Source organism: Panthera onca, chromosome A1 (genome assembly GCF_046562875.1).
Source record: "Panthera onca isolate mPanOnc1 chromosome A1, mPanOnc1 haplotype 2, whole genome shotgun sequence".
In the NCBI taxonomy this organism is placed as follows: Eukaryota; Metazoa; Chordata; class Mammalia; order Carnivora; family Felidae; genus Panthera; species Panthera onca.
Genome location: NC_138339.1, coordinates 140,496,595 through 140,513,227, shown reverse-complemented (window position 1 = coordinate 140,513,227; position 16,633 = coordinate 140,496,595). Strand labels below are relative to the sequence as shown.

General features: G+C 40.1%; 1 protein-coding gene across 2 annotated transcripts in view; it reads left to right on the top strand.

Moving 5' to 3' along the window:
- Nucleotides 1–2,119: 2,119 nt before the first annotated feature.
- Nucleotides 2,120–16,633, top strand: part of PRR16 (proline rich 16) — a 199,005-nt gene continuing 184,491 nt past the window's right edge. The window contains exon 1 of one of the 2 annotated variants that reach the window (XM_060636297.3): nt 2,120–2,401. In XM_060636297.3, the coding sequence (XP_060492280.1) occupies nt 2,243–2,401 (159 nt within the window). In that variant the 5' untranslated portion in view covers nt 2,120–2,242. The remainder of the gene's footprint in view (nt 2,402–16,633) is intronic. The other variant, XM_060636298.3, reaches the window with a different exon arrangement.

The following is a 16,633-nucleotide window of genomic DNA, read 5'->3' as shown; positions in this document are numbered from 1 at the left end:
TTTAGAGTGATAATTATGATTTGATTTTGAGCCAGAATAGTTTAGTTCATTAATACTAATGGATATCTTAGGACAACAGATTTATTTTTTTTTTATCTTTAGTGAAGGAGATTCAGAGTAGCATGGATATATTCTTAAGTTGTAAGAGTATTCTTTTGTCAGTGGAAAGGAAAACATCCCTTCTTTTCCTCCTCTCCAATGTTCTTGACACTTTGAGTTTTGTGGGCTTCTGTATCTACCTGCCTATGACTGAGAGTCAACAATTCAAAGCTAGAGAAAAAGCATTTTTCCTTTTTTTTTTCCTTATGCTCTCCTGCCATTTCTGACCATTTATCTTTATTCACATATAAAATAAAGCTATCATTAAAGATCAGAAATTTCCAGTAGGAGAGTTTGTAAACCTGATAAAATTATTTTTACTGTTACATCTTTATAAAATAAAGAACCTGCAGAGATAAAGGAACTTAGAAAAAAAAAAATCTGTTCTCCCTACCTCAGAGACGTTGAGCATATTGCTTATTGAACACTTCTAATTATTTCTTCCTTTTTCTCCTCTCCAATTTTCTTACTGCACACTGCTTCTTTTATTCTTTCCTTATTTTAATTGTCTCCCAGCAGCTCCTGCTGAGGCATCCTATCTAAATTTCTATTTTTTTCTTCCGGTGCGTCTTTTTTCCATATTCATATATGACTTCCAATGATTGTGTCAAGGGAAGGTGTTCAGAATTAAGACAGTGATTGATTACGGAGGGCTTAAGGAACTCAGAAGGGGAGAAGTGCCAAGATTTTTTTCATCTAAAGAGGCTTGTTGGGACAACCTAGGGTGTGAGAAGCAAAAAACAAGGGCCCTGCTAAGGCATGGCCAAAATGGGAAGCCTATTAAAATAATGATTTGGAGTAGTGTGCACTGAAGACAATAAAGTAAAACCATCCTGCGAGGTCAGTAGCTAATAGCCCATGGGTTTGTTACTAAGGAAATTAAAACTTTAGCTAATGAGAATGGGAGCCACCTACTGAGAATGAGACTGAAGGCTTCCTATTAGCTCTCCTCCCTGGATCCTTTTGGCAGAACAGTCAGAAAGTTATTTCCTATTTAGTAGCGAAAGGCTTGAAATGGAGATTAAAAAAAAAAAATGATGGGGGGAAAAAAAAGTTGGAGGCAAACTCTTCTTATTCAGCTCTTTCAAGAGGAGATCCAGACAGCGTATCTACCCAAACATACATCAGCATAGGTCATGAAAACAGAAAGAATAGTTAGAGAGAGAGAGAGAGAGAGAGAGAGAGAGAGAGAGAGAGAGGACCTGTCCCAGATAAGTACAGCCAAGATGACTCAGTCTCCCTGAGGGATTTTTGGTGTGGGGACGTGAAATTAATACATCCGCTATTAGTTTTGTGGAATCAGCAGGATTAGGCAACCTCGTTCAAGAACTGTGGCTGCATTTCATTATTCCACGGGTGAGGGGTCTTTGTGCACATTCTCTCTCTCTCTCTCTCTCTCTCTCTCTCTCTCTCTCTCTCTCTCTCTCTTTTCCTGCAGAAGTAGGAACACCTCTGTGTAACTCCTAGATCAACTAGGAGAATGACTGGAGGCCTTCGGAACATACTTGGGTCCTCGATAAACACTTAGGGTCGCTTTACTGCCCCTAAACGCAACTCCTGGCCCTACGGGGGGAGGGGGGGGTTCTTTCCATTTTGTCCTAAAGTGTGGTGGGGAACCAGGGCTCTGCTAGCGGGGGAGAAGGAAGGAAGCCGGCTAGGTGTGAGAAGACCCCCCAGCCGGCTGCGGAGACGAGGGCATTTCAGGATGAAGGCCAGGGCCGGGCAGGGCGCGGACTTGTGTCCCTGCTCGCGGACGCCCGCGTGCCGGGCGAGAGCTCCCGGAGCGCCGGGCCGCGGGGACTGCAGCTGACGGCCCGGGGCGCGGCGGCCGGGCGGCCGTCTCCGCGGGCGGGGAGCGAGCGCGTGTGTGCGCGAGAGCGGCGGGCGGCGGCGGGAGGAGGCGCAGGCGCGCTGCTCGCCCGTCTGCAGCCCCGCGCCCAGCGCCGCGTCTCGGGGAGTTGATGGCAGCACCACGGTGCGGCCGCCCTGCCGAGCGCCGAGCGCAGCCTCCCGCCGCTGCCCGGGGAGCGTCCAAGATGCGGGGGGCTCGTGGCGGCAGCGGCCGCAGCAGCGCCAGGGACGGGGGCGCGCAGCAGCCTCCGCTCGCCCGCCTGTGCTGACCTGCCTCGCCTGCCCCCAGAGAATGTCAGCCAAGTCCAAGGGGACCCCCTCCTCGTCCTGTCCAGCCGAGGGACCGCCGGCAGCCTCCAAAACCAAGGTGAAGGAACAGATCAAGATCATCGTGGAGGATCTGGAATTAGTACTGGGCGACCTGAAGGACGTGGCCAAGGAACTTAAGGAGGTGAGAGGCGCGGGGGTGGGGAAGGAGTTCGTCACCTTTCGCCCCCTCGGGGTTCCGGTCCGGTTCTCAGTGGGGACCGCCAGATTTCTTAACTCCTAGCAAACTATAGAAGGACGCCTGCAGACGGACTTTCCTTGCTCCGGCGACTCCTGAAAAGAGTTGCTGCACTTTTTTTTTTTTTTTTTCCTTTTTAATCAGGAAGAAATCAACTAGTGTTTTAATCGATGGACCTGGGATCGTGGGAAGGGCGAACGCGTGCGTGTCTCTGTGTCTGTGCGTGTATTGTCGGGGAAGGGGGGCTCACTGGGGGTGTGTCGACAGAGGAAGAAATGAGCAGCCCGGCCGGAGCGTGCAAAATGCTCCTGTCCTGCCCTCTTGTTCCCCCAGAGTCCTTTGGCAAGTCGCTCCTTGCCTGGCAGCCTCCCCAAGCCGGGGCTGGAGGGGGGCCGGGTTCCGGGCCCTGGGCCAGGCCGGGGAGGGCAGCCTGGGGGAAGCTCGGCTCTGGCTCCCCTCCCCGCCTCCCGAGCTGCGCTGGGTGGAAGGCGACCGGGGCTGCAGGCAGGGCAGCCCAGACTTGGGGATGGAGACGGGGGTCTGGGACTTTCTCACTTTCGCAGTTCCTGAAGCATCCCCTGCCCTCCTAACGTCGCTCCCCGTAACTCCGGGCCTTCCCGCCACCCCACCTCCTGCGTTGCTCCCATCTTGTAGCCGCTTGGCTTTGAACCGGGGGAGCGGGGCGCGTGGGTGAGCGTGTGCGCGTGTGTGGTGTGTGTGCACCGGGGTCCTGCCACTTGGCGTCCTGGCTCTTGCGAACCGGACTGTTTGGGTTCTTTCCCGCTGCCCCTTCACCCTCACCCTCTGTTCCACTTCTGGCCTCCCACCCCTATCCCCTGTGATCAGGATTGAAAGCAGCCGGGGAGGTGTCGGGGCTGAGGCTGCGTAACTCCGGCGGCTGCTCCAGGCGAGGGGGGTGGGGGAGGGGTGGGGTCGCCCGCGAGCCCGGCCGGGCGGCAGCTGGTGGCTTCGCGGAGCTGGTGGCCGAGTCCCAGCCCGCTGTTCATCTCCCTAAGGACGGCTGGTGCAGTTCTCGGTCCGGGCGTCCGCACCCGCAGTTGTGCGAGAGCTCAGACTGTAACTTCTAAGGTGGTGGCCGCGGCGGGAAGGGAAGGAGTGGGGCAGACGCGAGGTCCAAAATTGTATTCCTGTTCATGAGGCCAAGTGGGAGGAGACTGAGGGTTGTTTGGATGTCTGGCCTCCAGAGATTAACCTCCTGAATCCAATTTCCAATCCAAACGTGAGGAAAGAGACCCTCCCCTCTCCCCCACAGCCCAACTCCCTTTCTCCTCTGATTTCCCATTACCTCTAGGAACTGAACTCCGCGCGTTACCGAATGAAAATCTGTTAAAATGGCCCATTCATTGGCAGGGTTCGGTTTGCCGGTGGCACATGCCATTTCTGTAGATTGTTCCATAGAGCATAATTGCCACTGAGGTCCTGAGAGTGGAGATTGGTACAGATGATCGGTGCAAGGATCTAACTTGTTCGTGTTTGCAGGGCTTTTCTGGGATCATTGCTTCACAACTGGTTGACAGATGGCGAGGTTATGCATTGACATTCAAGTCTAAAGATGCTGTTCGTTTCTTTGTTATTCTTTTATTTGACGTCTTTGGCAGGCTGTGTTTTCATCTGAAACATTATGGCGTTTTAAAAAATGAACAAATTTGGGCATGTTCCTTTTGGCAAAATTTTGTAGTAGTTGAGGTTTCTACGGTGGGAAGTGTGGGAAACCTTTGTCAGCAAAGTCATGTGTTTACTGTCAAGGCAGGAGGCTGGAATTAAGAAAAAAGGCAGTCAAAAGTCTGCATTTATGGGCACATGCTTCCTTATGTTACGATGTGTCACTCCACTGTCTATTTTAGACAGAATAAATAAAGAGGAACTGCACATGGGCCTGGTTCTGCTTTGCCTCATTATTCTATAGGCTTTTGGAGACCAGATAGATCTACATTGAAACTTTTAACCTCCCTGAGACTCTTGATTAGAATCCCAAAGAAGGAAATCAGAAAATTTGTGGGTCTCTCTTTCCCTCTTTCTGTGTCTTCATTTATTTGAGGCTTTATAAGGGAAAAAAAAACCAAAAACCGGTCGTTTATTAAGAGTATGGGAAAACATAAATAATGTACAACCAAGTAAATGAAAGGATCTATCTTCCAGACAGATCCAGAAATAAAATTTTGACTTAATGCTTTGGAATCTTTGATTGGCTGCCAGGGCCTTTTGTGTAAAAATCTTACCCTGAGAGTGAAATTTATGAATGATAAATGATGTCGTGGGATTGTTAATTACTTCTGTGAGGCTGTCATCATCCTAGGTTTACGCATGGAGTTGTATATGCTAAGGCTGAATCTCAGAGCATTGGTCATTTATGTAATGTGAATGATAGTTATTTTGAGAACAAATATTTATAGGGCATGTTTAACCTATGACATCTTGCAGTTGTCCAGCATTTATCTTTTGAAGATAACACTGCACATGTGACTGAACATATCTTTGATGTAGTTTTGTATGGAGGAGTAACTTAAAACTGTAAAATTGCAAACCTTGTTGGTCTCTAGATCTGTGACTTGTAAACATGAATTTCACTGTTCATCATTGGTTAGATTCAGTATTCTGGCAGTTTATCATTGGTATATATTGAACATAAACTGTTATATTTAGAATCTAATTCTTTTATTGTCAATGGTATGCCTTTAGGCCATACTCTATCTTGATATAAATTAGCCAAGAGTTCTTATTAACTTGGAACAGAAATTAGAAATAAAAAAAGTGATTATGACTAGATCACTTTATCAGTCACCATATGGTATTTTTCTTTTCTGCTTTTTCTATTCTAAAAGGCAATATTCTTTTTTGAATATTCCATTTTTATTTTTACATAAACTCTGCACCAACAATACTGGACCTGTGTTGGAGGTTATTTTGAAATTGCTTTTCTTTTCAGAAGTTTTCTGGACTTGAGTCATTTGAAAATTCAGGTATTGGAGTAGGTTCGAACATAGTAGTGACTGCTTGAAACACGTTACTAATTAGGACAAAACTATGATGAGTGTCTTCTATGATTAGTTATTTACTGATCATTGCTTCATCATTTATAATTGGATTATATCTTGGAAGAAAAGGAACAGGATTTCTGGAAACTCTAAGGTCCGTTTTATTCTACCCTCGGTATTCAGTAAAATCTTAAATGATTTTCAGAAATAATGAGGGTCTTTTGATCTTCTATAGTATAATGGAAAAGCCTTACACATAATTCAGTGTATTTACTGAGTACCTACTATGTGCCAAGTACTGTATTATCTTTTCATGGCTACCAAGAAGAAGAATTTATAGTTTCTGGTCTCAGTGACCTCAAAACATCAGTTTGGGATGCATTTTAACTGTCTTTGAACATCACTAGTGTAAAAAGGCATTATTACTGCTTTTAGTGGCCACTCTCACTCTGATCTAATGGGCTTGAGAATAAAAAGCAGAATTGAGAATAAGAATTAGTGTGTGTGGATTTATACAATGATATTTGCTGTGTACTTAGTAATGTAGCAAGACTTTGGTGAAGAATGTCAAAGCTTAAAAAGGATGGTAAGACAGAATTTTAAGGACCTTACAATTTATTCAGATTGTCATGATTGACACAAATGGATCAATGCCACATACAGGAGATCACCTATCCAAGTCTTAAAACTGGATGTATTGAGTTTTTCATGAGGGATTAATCCTTTGGGTGGATGAAGAGTCAAAACAGAAGATTTTAGATCTTTGAGATGTGGTTACAATTTGAATAAGTAGAGAGGAGAAGAAATTAACAGGAAATAGCATTAGGATACAATATTAATCCATGATGCTTTTTTCTACACATTGGAAAAAAGAAGAAAATAGTGGTGAAACTGGAGTTTTAGGGATAAAATTAGCCATCATTGGTTTATTAGGTGTGGGCATATACTTTTTTTTTATATTAAGAAAAATAGAAAAAACTACTTTTTAAAAATAGTTGTCAAATAATCTGACATCTTTGGGTATTGCTTTGCCTCTTATTTTATGAAGATCTCACTGGTAAATTGTTTTGCATCAAATACTGTTGTTAATATGGTATCACAGATCTTATTAGAAAGACACTGAAATATGTAGTAAAGAACCTTTTGATTTAGAAACAAAATTCGTTGCTGCTTTAGCTAATTCTCATTTAGTTTAGACTCATTATAGTTTTGAACTTTTTTGCCATGTTTCACTTTACAATGTGAAGTAATAAGACTGCTAATAGGTTGAATATATGCATATGTTACATATTTGTTTAATAAGTATAATTTATTAAATTTAAATATTTGATAAATATGATTATATATGTGTATTTAGATACACACATTATATATATACATATATATACATATGTATATGTATATATATAATTTATCTATTTATCTATTTATTTATTGCTAAGCCTTTTAAGTAGATATGTCTCTCATAGAGAACCCAGTTAAGATGAGTTATTCTTTCTGCACCCTGGAATCACTTAGTGACTGGACTACTTAGGTGGGAAGCTATGTCAGTAGTGTGACTGTAGACTGGAAAGCACTCATGATTTTTCTTATGAGGTCATAAAGAGAAATAAATTAAACTTAAGTTTAATTTTGAAAAGTTTGGAACCCCACTGGAAACGGTCCATTTGGACACTGAGGGAAACAGAATTGACAGAATTAACAATTACCTGCAAAATATTTTTGTTCTTTGGGGTACCTGGGTGGTTCAGTCGGTTAAGCACCCGATTTCAGTTAAGGTCATGATCTCCTGGTCTGTGGGTTTGAGCCCAGCGTCGGGCTCTGTGCTGACAGCTAGGAGCATGGAGCCTACTTCAGATTCTGTCTCCCTCTCTCTTTCCTCTCCACCCCTGCTCGTGCTCTGTCTCTCTGTGTCTCTCAAAAATAAACACTAAAAAAAAAATTTAAATATTTTAGTTTTTAAATGTTTTCCTCTTTTCAGATGGCTTATTCACATCAAGTTCTGTAGTTTATTGCTCTAGGAAATCCTACCAAATATTTTTTGGTTAATAAGCCCATGCATGTAAAATTCATTACTAGAACAAATTATAGAGAATGATCTCTGGAATCTTTTCCAAGTTCTAAAGTTGTGAATGAATGAAATTTCACAGTTCAATCAATTGTACCAATAAGTATACTTTTACGACACTATGCAACAGTCTGCCTCCTTAAACTCAAGTATATTTACAAAATGCTAAAATGGTTTTTTATTTTTCTTGTCTTAAGCATGATGGCTTAGCATGTTACTGGAAGAACGAATGGTTCTGAGAAAATAAAGATAACCAATAACCATGTTTCACTGTCTCTATTTTCTATGCATTAAAGCCATTCAACACTCAAGGAATTAGCTGATAAGAAACTCAAGCAACCTTAAACCAATAAATAGATAATGTGCTTCAGGCAATAGTGAACTAAATAGATAATAAAACCAATGCGATAGGTTTCATGTTTACCTGGATTATGTTTTTTCTACCTTTGCTGTTTTGAGGATCTCAGGTATTTAAATCAAAATATAGCAAAAGAGATAGAATTGCAAGTTTGAGTAAAACATATTTTATCAAACAAATTAAACTACAGATCCTTCTATGGAACTAGTTCATGAAAAATTTCATGGGCAATTTTTGGGAATTAGAGGGCTCGAATTCTAATAGGCACTAATTCAGTGCTGTTTGAAATGTGTGTAACCTCATGCCGAAAATAGATTAGTAAACAACAAACAGTACTTTTTTTCTTTTAAAAATGCTTAAAATTTATTTATGTATTTTATTAAGACTTTCTGGGTTTTTTTTAATCCAACTTAGGCTCACAGCAAAGTTGAGGTGAAGGCACAGATTTCTGGATACCTCCTGCCTCCACACAATGCATTGTGTCCCCTATTATCAACATCCCCCACTGGAGTGGTGAATTTCTTAACAACTGATGAATCTCTACTGACACATCATAATCACCCAAAGTCCACAGTTCATAACATGGCTCCCTCTTGGTGGTGTGCATTCTTTGGGTTTGGAAAAATGCATAATGACACGTATCCATCTTATGGTACCATACAGAGTATTTTTATGGCCCTAAAAATGTTCCGTGCTCTACTTATGCATCCCTCCCCTAAACCCAGCCCCATGGGTACTTTGTTTTAAGGAACTAATTTCATTTGTTTTTCTCATTTCAGAAGCAATAGTGTATATGAGTATCATAGAAAGTTTGGAAAAAACTAAAAATTACACAGAAAATTAAAATTATCTTTAATGTCAAATAGAAATAGATATGTTAAACATTTTGCTATATTTCCTTTCAGTCGTTTTGTATGCATATTTTTAACATAGATGAAGTCATAAAATTATGAAATTTTATGCAGTGATATTTTTTGCTTTCTTAAGGAGTATTAGATCATAATGATTATATAGATCTGCTGTAAGTTACTGTATAAATACTCTAATGTTGGACATTCTATCAATTTACGAATTTTTGTGATTGTTAAATATCACTAAAAATTTTTAAACTGCTTTGGCAATGAAAACTGCTAAGAGCTAGATTTTTACTCTCCGCCTTAGTACTCTTTAAGTATATTTAGTTATATTAAATCTTCTAATACTCAAAACAGGCATATGAGAAAGGTACTACTGTTATGCCATTTTACAGATGAGAAAACAGAGGCCAGAGGTAAGTCACTTGCCCAAGGTCACTTGGGAGACTTCAATGCCAGGCATTTTAGTGCTAGAGCGCCGACATTTAACCACTTAGCTCTATGACTTTTCCTAATTTGTTGTTGTTGTTGTTTACATTTTCTTAGAAGTCAAGAGTGTAAAAGTGTTTGAGCATTTGATCCATATTAACAGTTTTCCGGGGAATTTTTACAAATTTTTACTCCCAGCAGCACTATATATAGACATTGTTTCTTTTCTTCTTTCTTTAGGTAAAATTAACATACAACGTTATGTTAGTGCCAGATATACAATGTAATGATTCAACAGTTCTGTAAGTTTCTCAGTGCTCATCAAGATAAATTTACTCTTAATCCCCTTCATCTATCTCACCTATCCCCTCACCCCTCTCCCCTCTGGCAACCACTGTGTATTTAAAGAGTGTGTTCTTTTGTTTGTCTTATTTGCTTTCTTTGTTTTTTGTTCTGTTTCTTAAATTCCACCTATGTGCAAAATCGTATGGTATTTGTCTTTCTCTGACTTTTCACTTAGCATTATGGACCTCCAGGTCCGTCCATGTTGCAAATCACAAGATTTCATTCTTTTTATGGCTGAATAGTATTCCACAGCATATATATCCCACATCTTCTTTATCCACTCATCTATCGGACACTGCTTTTTAAATTTTATGTGAAGCTAATAAATCTTTTTATTTTTGTTTTGTAGTTAATTATTAATTTGTGGTAACAGTCATTGGTTTTGTGACTTGGCACTCAATTTTGGGCACCAGTCTCAAGTCAGAATTAACAGTGAGTTGATTAGACCTTGAAATTTGCATTATCCAAATAAATATGTGCTGCAGAATTAATCTTGGCCTATTTAGTATTAAAAAATGTTAATAAAATACTACTTCATTTTTTTTATATTATGACAGCAAATAAAGGAGCAACTAATATGGGAGCTTACTGAGAAATAGTATTGTGTGCTGCTGTTTCAAATTAATTGGAAAACTTTTATTTTCTTTTGATGCTGTCAGCTGTCAAATGGTCTCAGAAGGGATGCAGTATCCTTAAGTTTTCTGAGATGTTTGGAGTTTCATAGCATTCTGCTATGACTGATGAAGAGAAAAGCTTGTTTAACTCTCTACCAGACACAAACTTATTGACCTGACTAAAAGGTCACGTGTATTTTTATAATTAGATTTCTCATGTTATTTTTGGTGATGTCGATTGTAAGCCACGCCTCTTCCCATGTACATAAGGGATACAAGAAATAACCTTATTCTAAAATCTTGGTTTTTACCAATATAGTATTAATAGAAATGTTTTAATTTTATGCAAAGTTAGTTCATTAGGAAGAACTGCTTTAAACTAAAATTTCCTGTAAGATCTGGGAACCTAGAGTAAGTGCTTCTTTGGCACTAAGTGCTAGAAAGTAACATTAATTAAAAGGAGGAAATAGACATATCTAGGTAATGTCCCAGCAAAGCACACTCACAAGGTAGCCTGTCAACTCAGGACAGATGTAGCCTTACATGGCATTTTTATTTTTGAGAATGAAAGAAGATGCAGATTCTAAAGGAAGTGAGCTTCTAGACCCCGCTCTAGGTAAAAACATTGCCAATTTGAAGACAGAACTTATATTTATGATTTTTGTCTTCTCTCTTGCTGCTTTGCAAATGCTACTTCAAATTGGCATTTGGGATAAATGCTTACTTGTAGAATAATTGAAGTGAGCCAAATAACATACCTGTGCCCAATGAGTCAGTTATTATCGTGTTTGGCACACTATAAACAGATTCTCAGCTACAGATAATGTGCGCCATACTTGCTTAGAGAAAACAAATTTAATGATTTCCAACAGGTTCCCTTCTCTAGTACTACACAAAAGCTAACAGGTATGTTGGCCTTTATTTGCCTCTTGCCTAGTGTCAAATCTTATCCTAAGATTTCCAACTGTATTCATGCTGTGGAAAAATAACAAGTTAATATCTATATCTATCTATCTATCTATAGATATAGATATATATCAAACTAATTACGTTGTATCAGTGATTCTTAATTTTTCCTCCCATATAACAGAGCCCTTTGAAAGTTTGGCAAAATCATGGATATTTCTCCTGGAACAAAAGCTTACAAGAAAATAAGTTTTCACAGATACTGAGGGAATCTTGGGTAGGTGAGAACAACTCGGTGATGAGACAAAACAAATGATTGCTTGTGTGTTTTGTTTTCATTTTTAATTTTCAGGTAGTTACTTGAAACCCAGCTCCGTAATTTTCAAGATCAAAAGTCCTGGGTATATAAAAAGAAAACAAAAGAAATACTGATGGCTGTAATCTGATGGTTTTTGTGCCAGGGAGCAAATGGGTAGTTTTCCACAATTTACTTCAGATACACACACACACACACACACACACACACACACACACACACACACACTTCACTACTCTCCCCAGAGTATAGAAAGCTTATGTGTCTAAAGGTTATGTGACAGATATATCATACGCAGGACAAAATGTTTCCAGAACTTATTGTAAATTAAGCATATTCTCTTAAAACTGGTCCCAAAAAAGTATTTTTCCTTTCCTGCATGACATTATTTCATGAAGTAAGAAAGATTTATTGAATACTTGGTTTATGTAAGACACTATGCTGTAGACGATGAAGCATACAATCATGAATAAGCTTAAGGGACTGCACCATAGAAGGTCATCTATCATGGGGAACCACCTCTTCCAGTGTGAAAGAAGGCTCTCTAAAGCAATGTGGAATGTGTAAAGGGCCATAGTGTTAATTCTAGAATGAAGAATGATGGGAGAAACATTCATGTCACTTACCATTTTAGTTGATTTCTTTCTGCTTAGGACACTGCTTAGTAAAATGTGTGGTAACTCCTGTAATGATACCTAATAATTTGGGGATATGAGCACAAGCCTTTCCAATTCATACATTTGTCGCTTGGTTATTCCACGTTAGAACAGTATTCTTGGATATGATGTTAATATATTATAACATCTCAATTCACATTACAAACACCAGAAATCTCTGTGAGACAAATCTCTCCCAGTGTTCTCCATTGCCAAGTAAACATATATGTGGTTAGAAACAATCAGCAGCCAGTTACTGTTCTCTGTAAATTTTGTTAAAATAAATCATTAATATTTTACATACATTGGGGCAACCAAACTTATGTTAGTATGTAATTTAAACATTTTAATTAAATTTCAGTAAAACAGCTAAAAACTGTGACCATGGCTGAAAAAACTATCTGGGTAACCATTTCTTTTTTACTTTTGATGATAGTGATAAAACAATAATTGAAAACAACTTGCGATTTTTTTTATTAAAAAAATTGTTAATGTTTATTTTTGAGAGAGGGAAAGAGAGAGAGAGAGAGAGAGAGGGAGAGAGAGAGAGAGAGCTAGCGAATGGGGGAGGGACAGACAGAGACAGAGACACAGAATCTAAAGCAGGCTCCAGGCTCTGAGCTGTCAGCACAGAGCCCAATGCAGGCCTTGAAGTCACGAACCATGAGATGATGACCTAAGCCGAAGTTGGGCACTCAACTGATGGAGCCACCCAGGTGTCCCAGAAAATAACTTGTGATCTTAAAACTTAAGTATCAGCAATAAGTTTATTCCATTATATAGAATAAAGTTTAAATTTTATTATCCTTTGATTGGATAGCTGGATGTTTTTGACAAATATTTGGAATTACTTTTTTTTTTTTTTTTTAATAATAGAAAAATTCTGAGGCTCTGTCATACAGGGAGGGTAACATCATGTAGACAGGGAAGTTCTCAGCCAGACCAGTTGATTTCATATTGCTCTGCTGTGCAGTATTGGACATGTTTCTTAATGTCACTCTGACTTAATTTCCTCCTTAAAACAGCAATGGTAATGATAATATTACCTACATTAAAGACTCGGTATAGAGATTGAAAGACTAATTATATATAAATCACTTTATTAAAACAGTTATCATGAATAGAGTGAGCACTGTATATGTATCTATAATTATTGTTACTATTCCTTGAATTTGAGCCTCTTTATCCATTTACTCAACAAACACTTGTTTGGAACCTACTGTATGCCAGGCACTTTTCTTGTTGCTGGGGATATAGTGACCTAGAAAAGAGACAAAATTCCTTCATGGAGCATACACAGAGGTTGGGGAGGGCATGAGGAAGACAGAGCAACATAATTGTCAAGCCACGTCAAATACTCAAAATCCACAAGTCCTGTAAAACAAGAGAAGATTATAATGGGAAGAGCGGTCACAGAGACGAGGTACAGTTTTAAATAGGATGGTCCAGAATAAGCCTGGCTTAGAAACACACATGACGATGTCAGAGGAAAAGCTTGAAGGTGAAGGAATATCCTGTGTGTATACGTAGGGGAGCCCTTCTCCAGGTGGAGGGAACTGCAGTCCCAGGGCCTCACGGGAAGCATGTGTGCCAGGTATTTGCAGAAGAACAAGGACGCCACTGTGTCAGGAGCGTATGTGCAGGTCAGAGGGACACAGGGCAACATGTCTAAGGATTAATACTCTTGGAGTCAGATGGGGGCTTTGTAGTTTTGATCAGAAGAGTGACTGGATCCGATCTATTTCCATGTTTTCCTCTTTACCTTTAATCTTTAGTTCAGGCTTCCTCAAACAAGGCTTTATTGACATTTGGGGCAGAAAATTCTCTGGTGTTGAAGGCTGTCCTATGCATCGTAGGATATTTAGTAGCACCTCTGGCCTCTACTAACTAGATGCAACCAAACATGTCCGTGTGAGAACTAAAGATGTTCCTAGACTTTCCAAATGTCTCTTGAGGTGGTGGAGGAGGAGTCACTGTGGTTGAGAATGATTGCTTTAGCTCTGCCTTCTTATTCCCTGTTACTTAATATTGCTTTTTATTTATTTATGCTCTTACTTGGTGTTTATCCTTCAAGCATTGGGACTTTGTGTTTCTTTCCTATCTTGTATTCTCTTTCTCACCTTTTTAATGAACCATTATCTCTGTTTTTTTTTTCCCCCTAAATTTACCTGATTCTTTTTTCCTTCCCTGACCTTACTTTTATTTATTTATTTATTTTTATAAAGTTTATTTATTTTGAGAGAGAGGGTATGAACAGGGGAGGGACAGAGAGAGAATCTCAAGCAGGCTCCACACCGTCAGCATGGAGCCTGATGTGGGGCTCAAACCAGTGAACTGTAAGATCATGACCTGAGCTGAAACCAAGAGTCAGACGCTTAACCGACTGAACCACCCAGGTGCCCCTCACTAAACCTACTTTTAAAAGGCGCATTCTCATTTCCATTCATCACTTCCCCCTATCTCATTTTCCATTCTTCACAAAGAAAAATTAACCTGATGAATTTGAAACAATTGAACGGCATGTCTATTTTACAATTTGGGGAAAGGAAGAGAGACTCAGAAGGGACAATGGCAGTGGCCAAGGCTAAGTGCTCCTATTCTTGCCACTTACAGTTCCCGAGCGAGGTCAATAGCAACCTTGACTGGAAGGAGGGGCTCTTCACCTCAACTGTCAATGTGTTTAGACTTCTGCTGCCTGTTCCACTTCTATAGAAATAGGAGAGGTTTGAATGGTGTCTCAGCTCTGGGGTATAGCACAGATTACAGAATAAATATGGTGATGGTGATGATGATGATGGTGATGATGGTGAAGGAGGAGAAGGAAGAGAAGGAGGAGAATGAGAAGAACAAGAACAAGAACGTGACTGGCATCTGTTCAGGTACCAGGAGCTGTTCTGAGTTAATTCATTGAATCACCCTCATTAGTTAACCTGTGAGGCTATTACAAGGTTATTATGAGGTTGCTCTATGTATGGAGAAGCTGAGACAGAGAGGTTCACTCATGGAGAGCAAATGGTGGAGTTGGACTTTGAATATTTCTCCCTTTAAACCATCGTCCATCATCAGCTCCTCACTTTCCAGCAGGAACACAATTTCTCTTCCGTGATCAGGTTTTTAACTTCAGTATCATCTCTTTTTCCTTTCCTTCCTCCTCTCCCTTCTCTACTTCATCTCTCGCTTTCCACTTTCTTGTTCTTCCCTTCTGTCTCCTCCTCTTCTCTTCCACATTTTTTTGTTCCCTTCTTTTTCCTTTGGTTTCTGATCAACTTCTTTGCTATAGCCCAAGGTCTTACTCATTTATTCATCAGTTTTCTTTGAATGCCTACTCTAAGCCAGGCAATGGAAATAACATAGTAAGCAACGTATGCATGACCCCTCCCATGTGGAACTTACATGTTAGTAGGGAGCCTCATTTCAAATGAAGACATTTCAAATGAAGACAGAACTAATATTTATTAAGGAGCATCAAGGGCACAGAGAGAAAAGTGCATGATGCAACAAGAGCATAACATCACTGATGAGTCTTGTATATTTTTGCTAAACAGGGGATTTCACGTTGGCTGCTGCCTTCCTTCCCACGGCCACCTCTCTAATCCCTTTGTGGTAAACTTCATGGATGATGTTTTAATAGCCCTACCACTAATCTCTCTCCTTTGTTCTCTGCCAATTCATCCTCTAAACACAGGCGAGATTAATCTTCTTAATGTGCTGCTTTCTTCGGGCCACTCCCCTGCATAAAAGATTGTACACTATCCTCCTGATACTTAAAATGTCAAATGAACAAACCCAGCCTCCCAGCTTGACATCAGGGTCCCATGTTTCCTATTTGGCTTTATCTCTGGCTTCCCTTCAGTGAGTAACTGGGAGACCATCCCTGACAATCATGACACCATCTCAATTTTTTACCTGACTTGCATTCTATAGTCCTCATGTTTCAAGTCACTGTGTCACTGCTTTGCATCTGCTGGTGTTGTTAACGACTCTTCCTTATTTGTGCCTTTTTCAAAAGATCTAGTAATTTTTTTCTCTTTTAATTACTAACCATGTCATCTTCAGTAAAGCATTTTTAGGGGCATCTGGGTGGCTCAGTCGGTTAAGTGTCTGATTTCAGCCCAGGTCATGATCTCACGTTGTGGGTTTGAGCCCTGCATTGGACTCTGTGCTGACAGCTCAGAGCCTGGAGCCTACTTCAGATTCTGTCTCTCTCTCTCTCTCTCTCTCTGCCGTTCCCCCTCATCTCAAAAATAAATAAAAATTAAAAATATTTTTAAATTAAAAAAAACATTTTTAAAGTCTCACTCTTGTTGTCTGTTGAGGAATTTGAACTTGAGGGTCCATTTCCCAGTAATACTTATTAAAGGTGTTAAGGGTTGAAAGCCAGTCATTCCACATATGCAGGAGAGCCTGCTTCTGATTATCTACTCAAGAGAATCATTAAGAATCTTCCACATATCTTCTATACCTTCACTTTTTCACTCTGGTCCAGAGGATTCCCCTCGGCATACAAATGAAAATAAAGATGATAGTACAATCCTTTCCTGACCTGACTCACCCTGAAAATTACCATCCTAATTCCTAGTTCCCCTTTACGAAACCTGAAGAGTCTTCTCTTCTTACTATCACCTCTTTGTCTAAA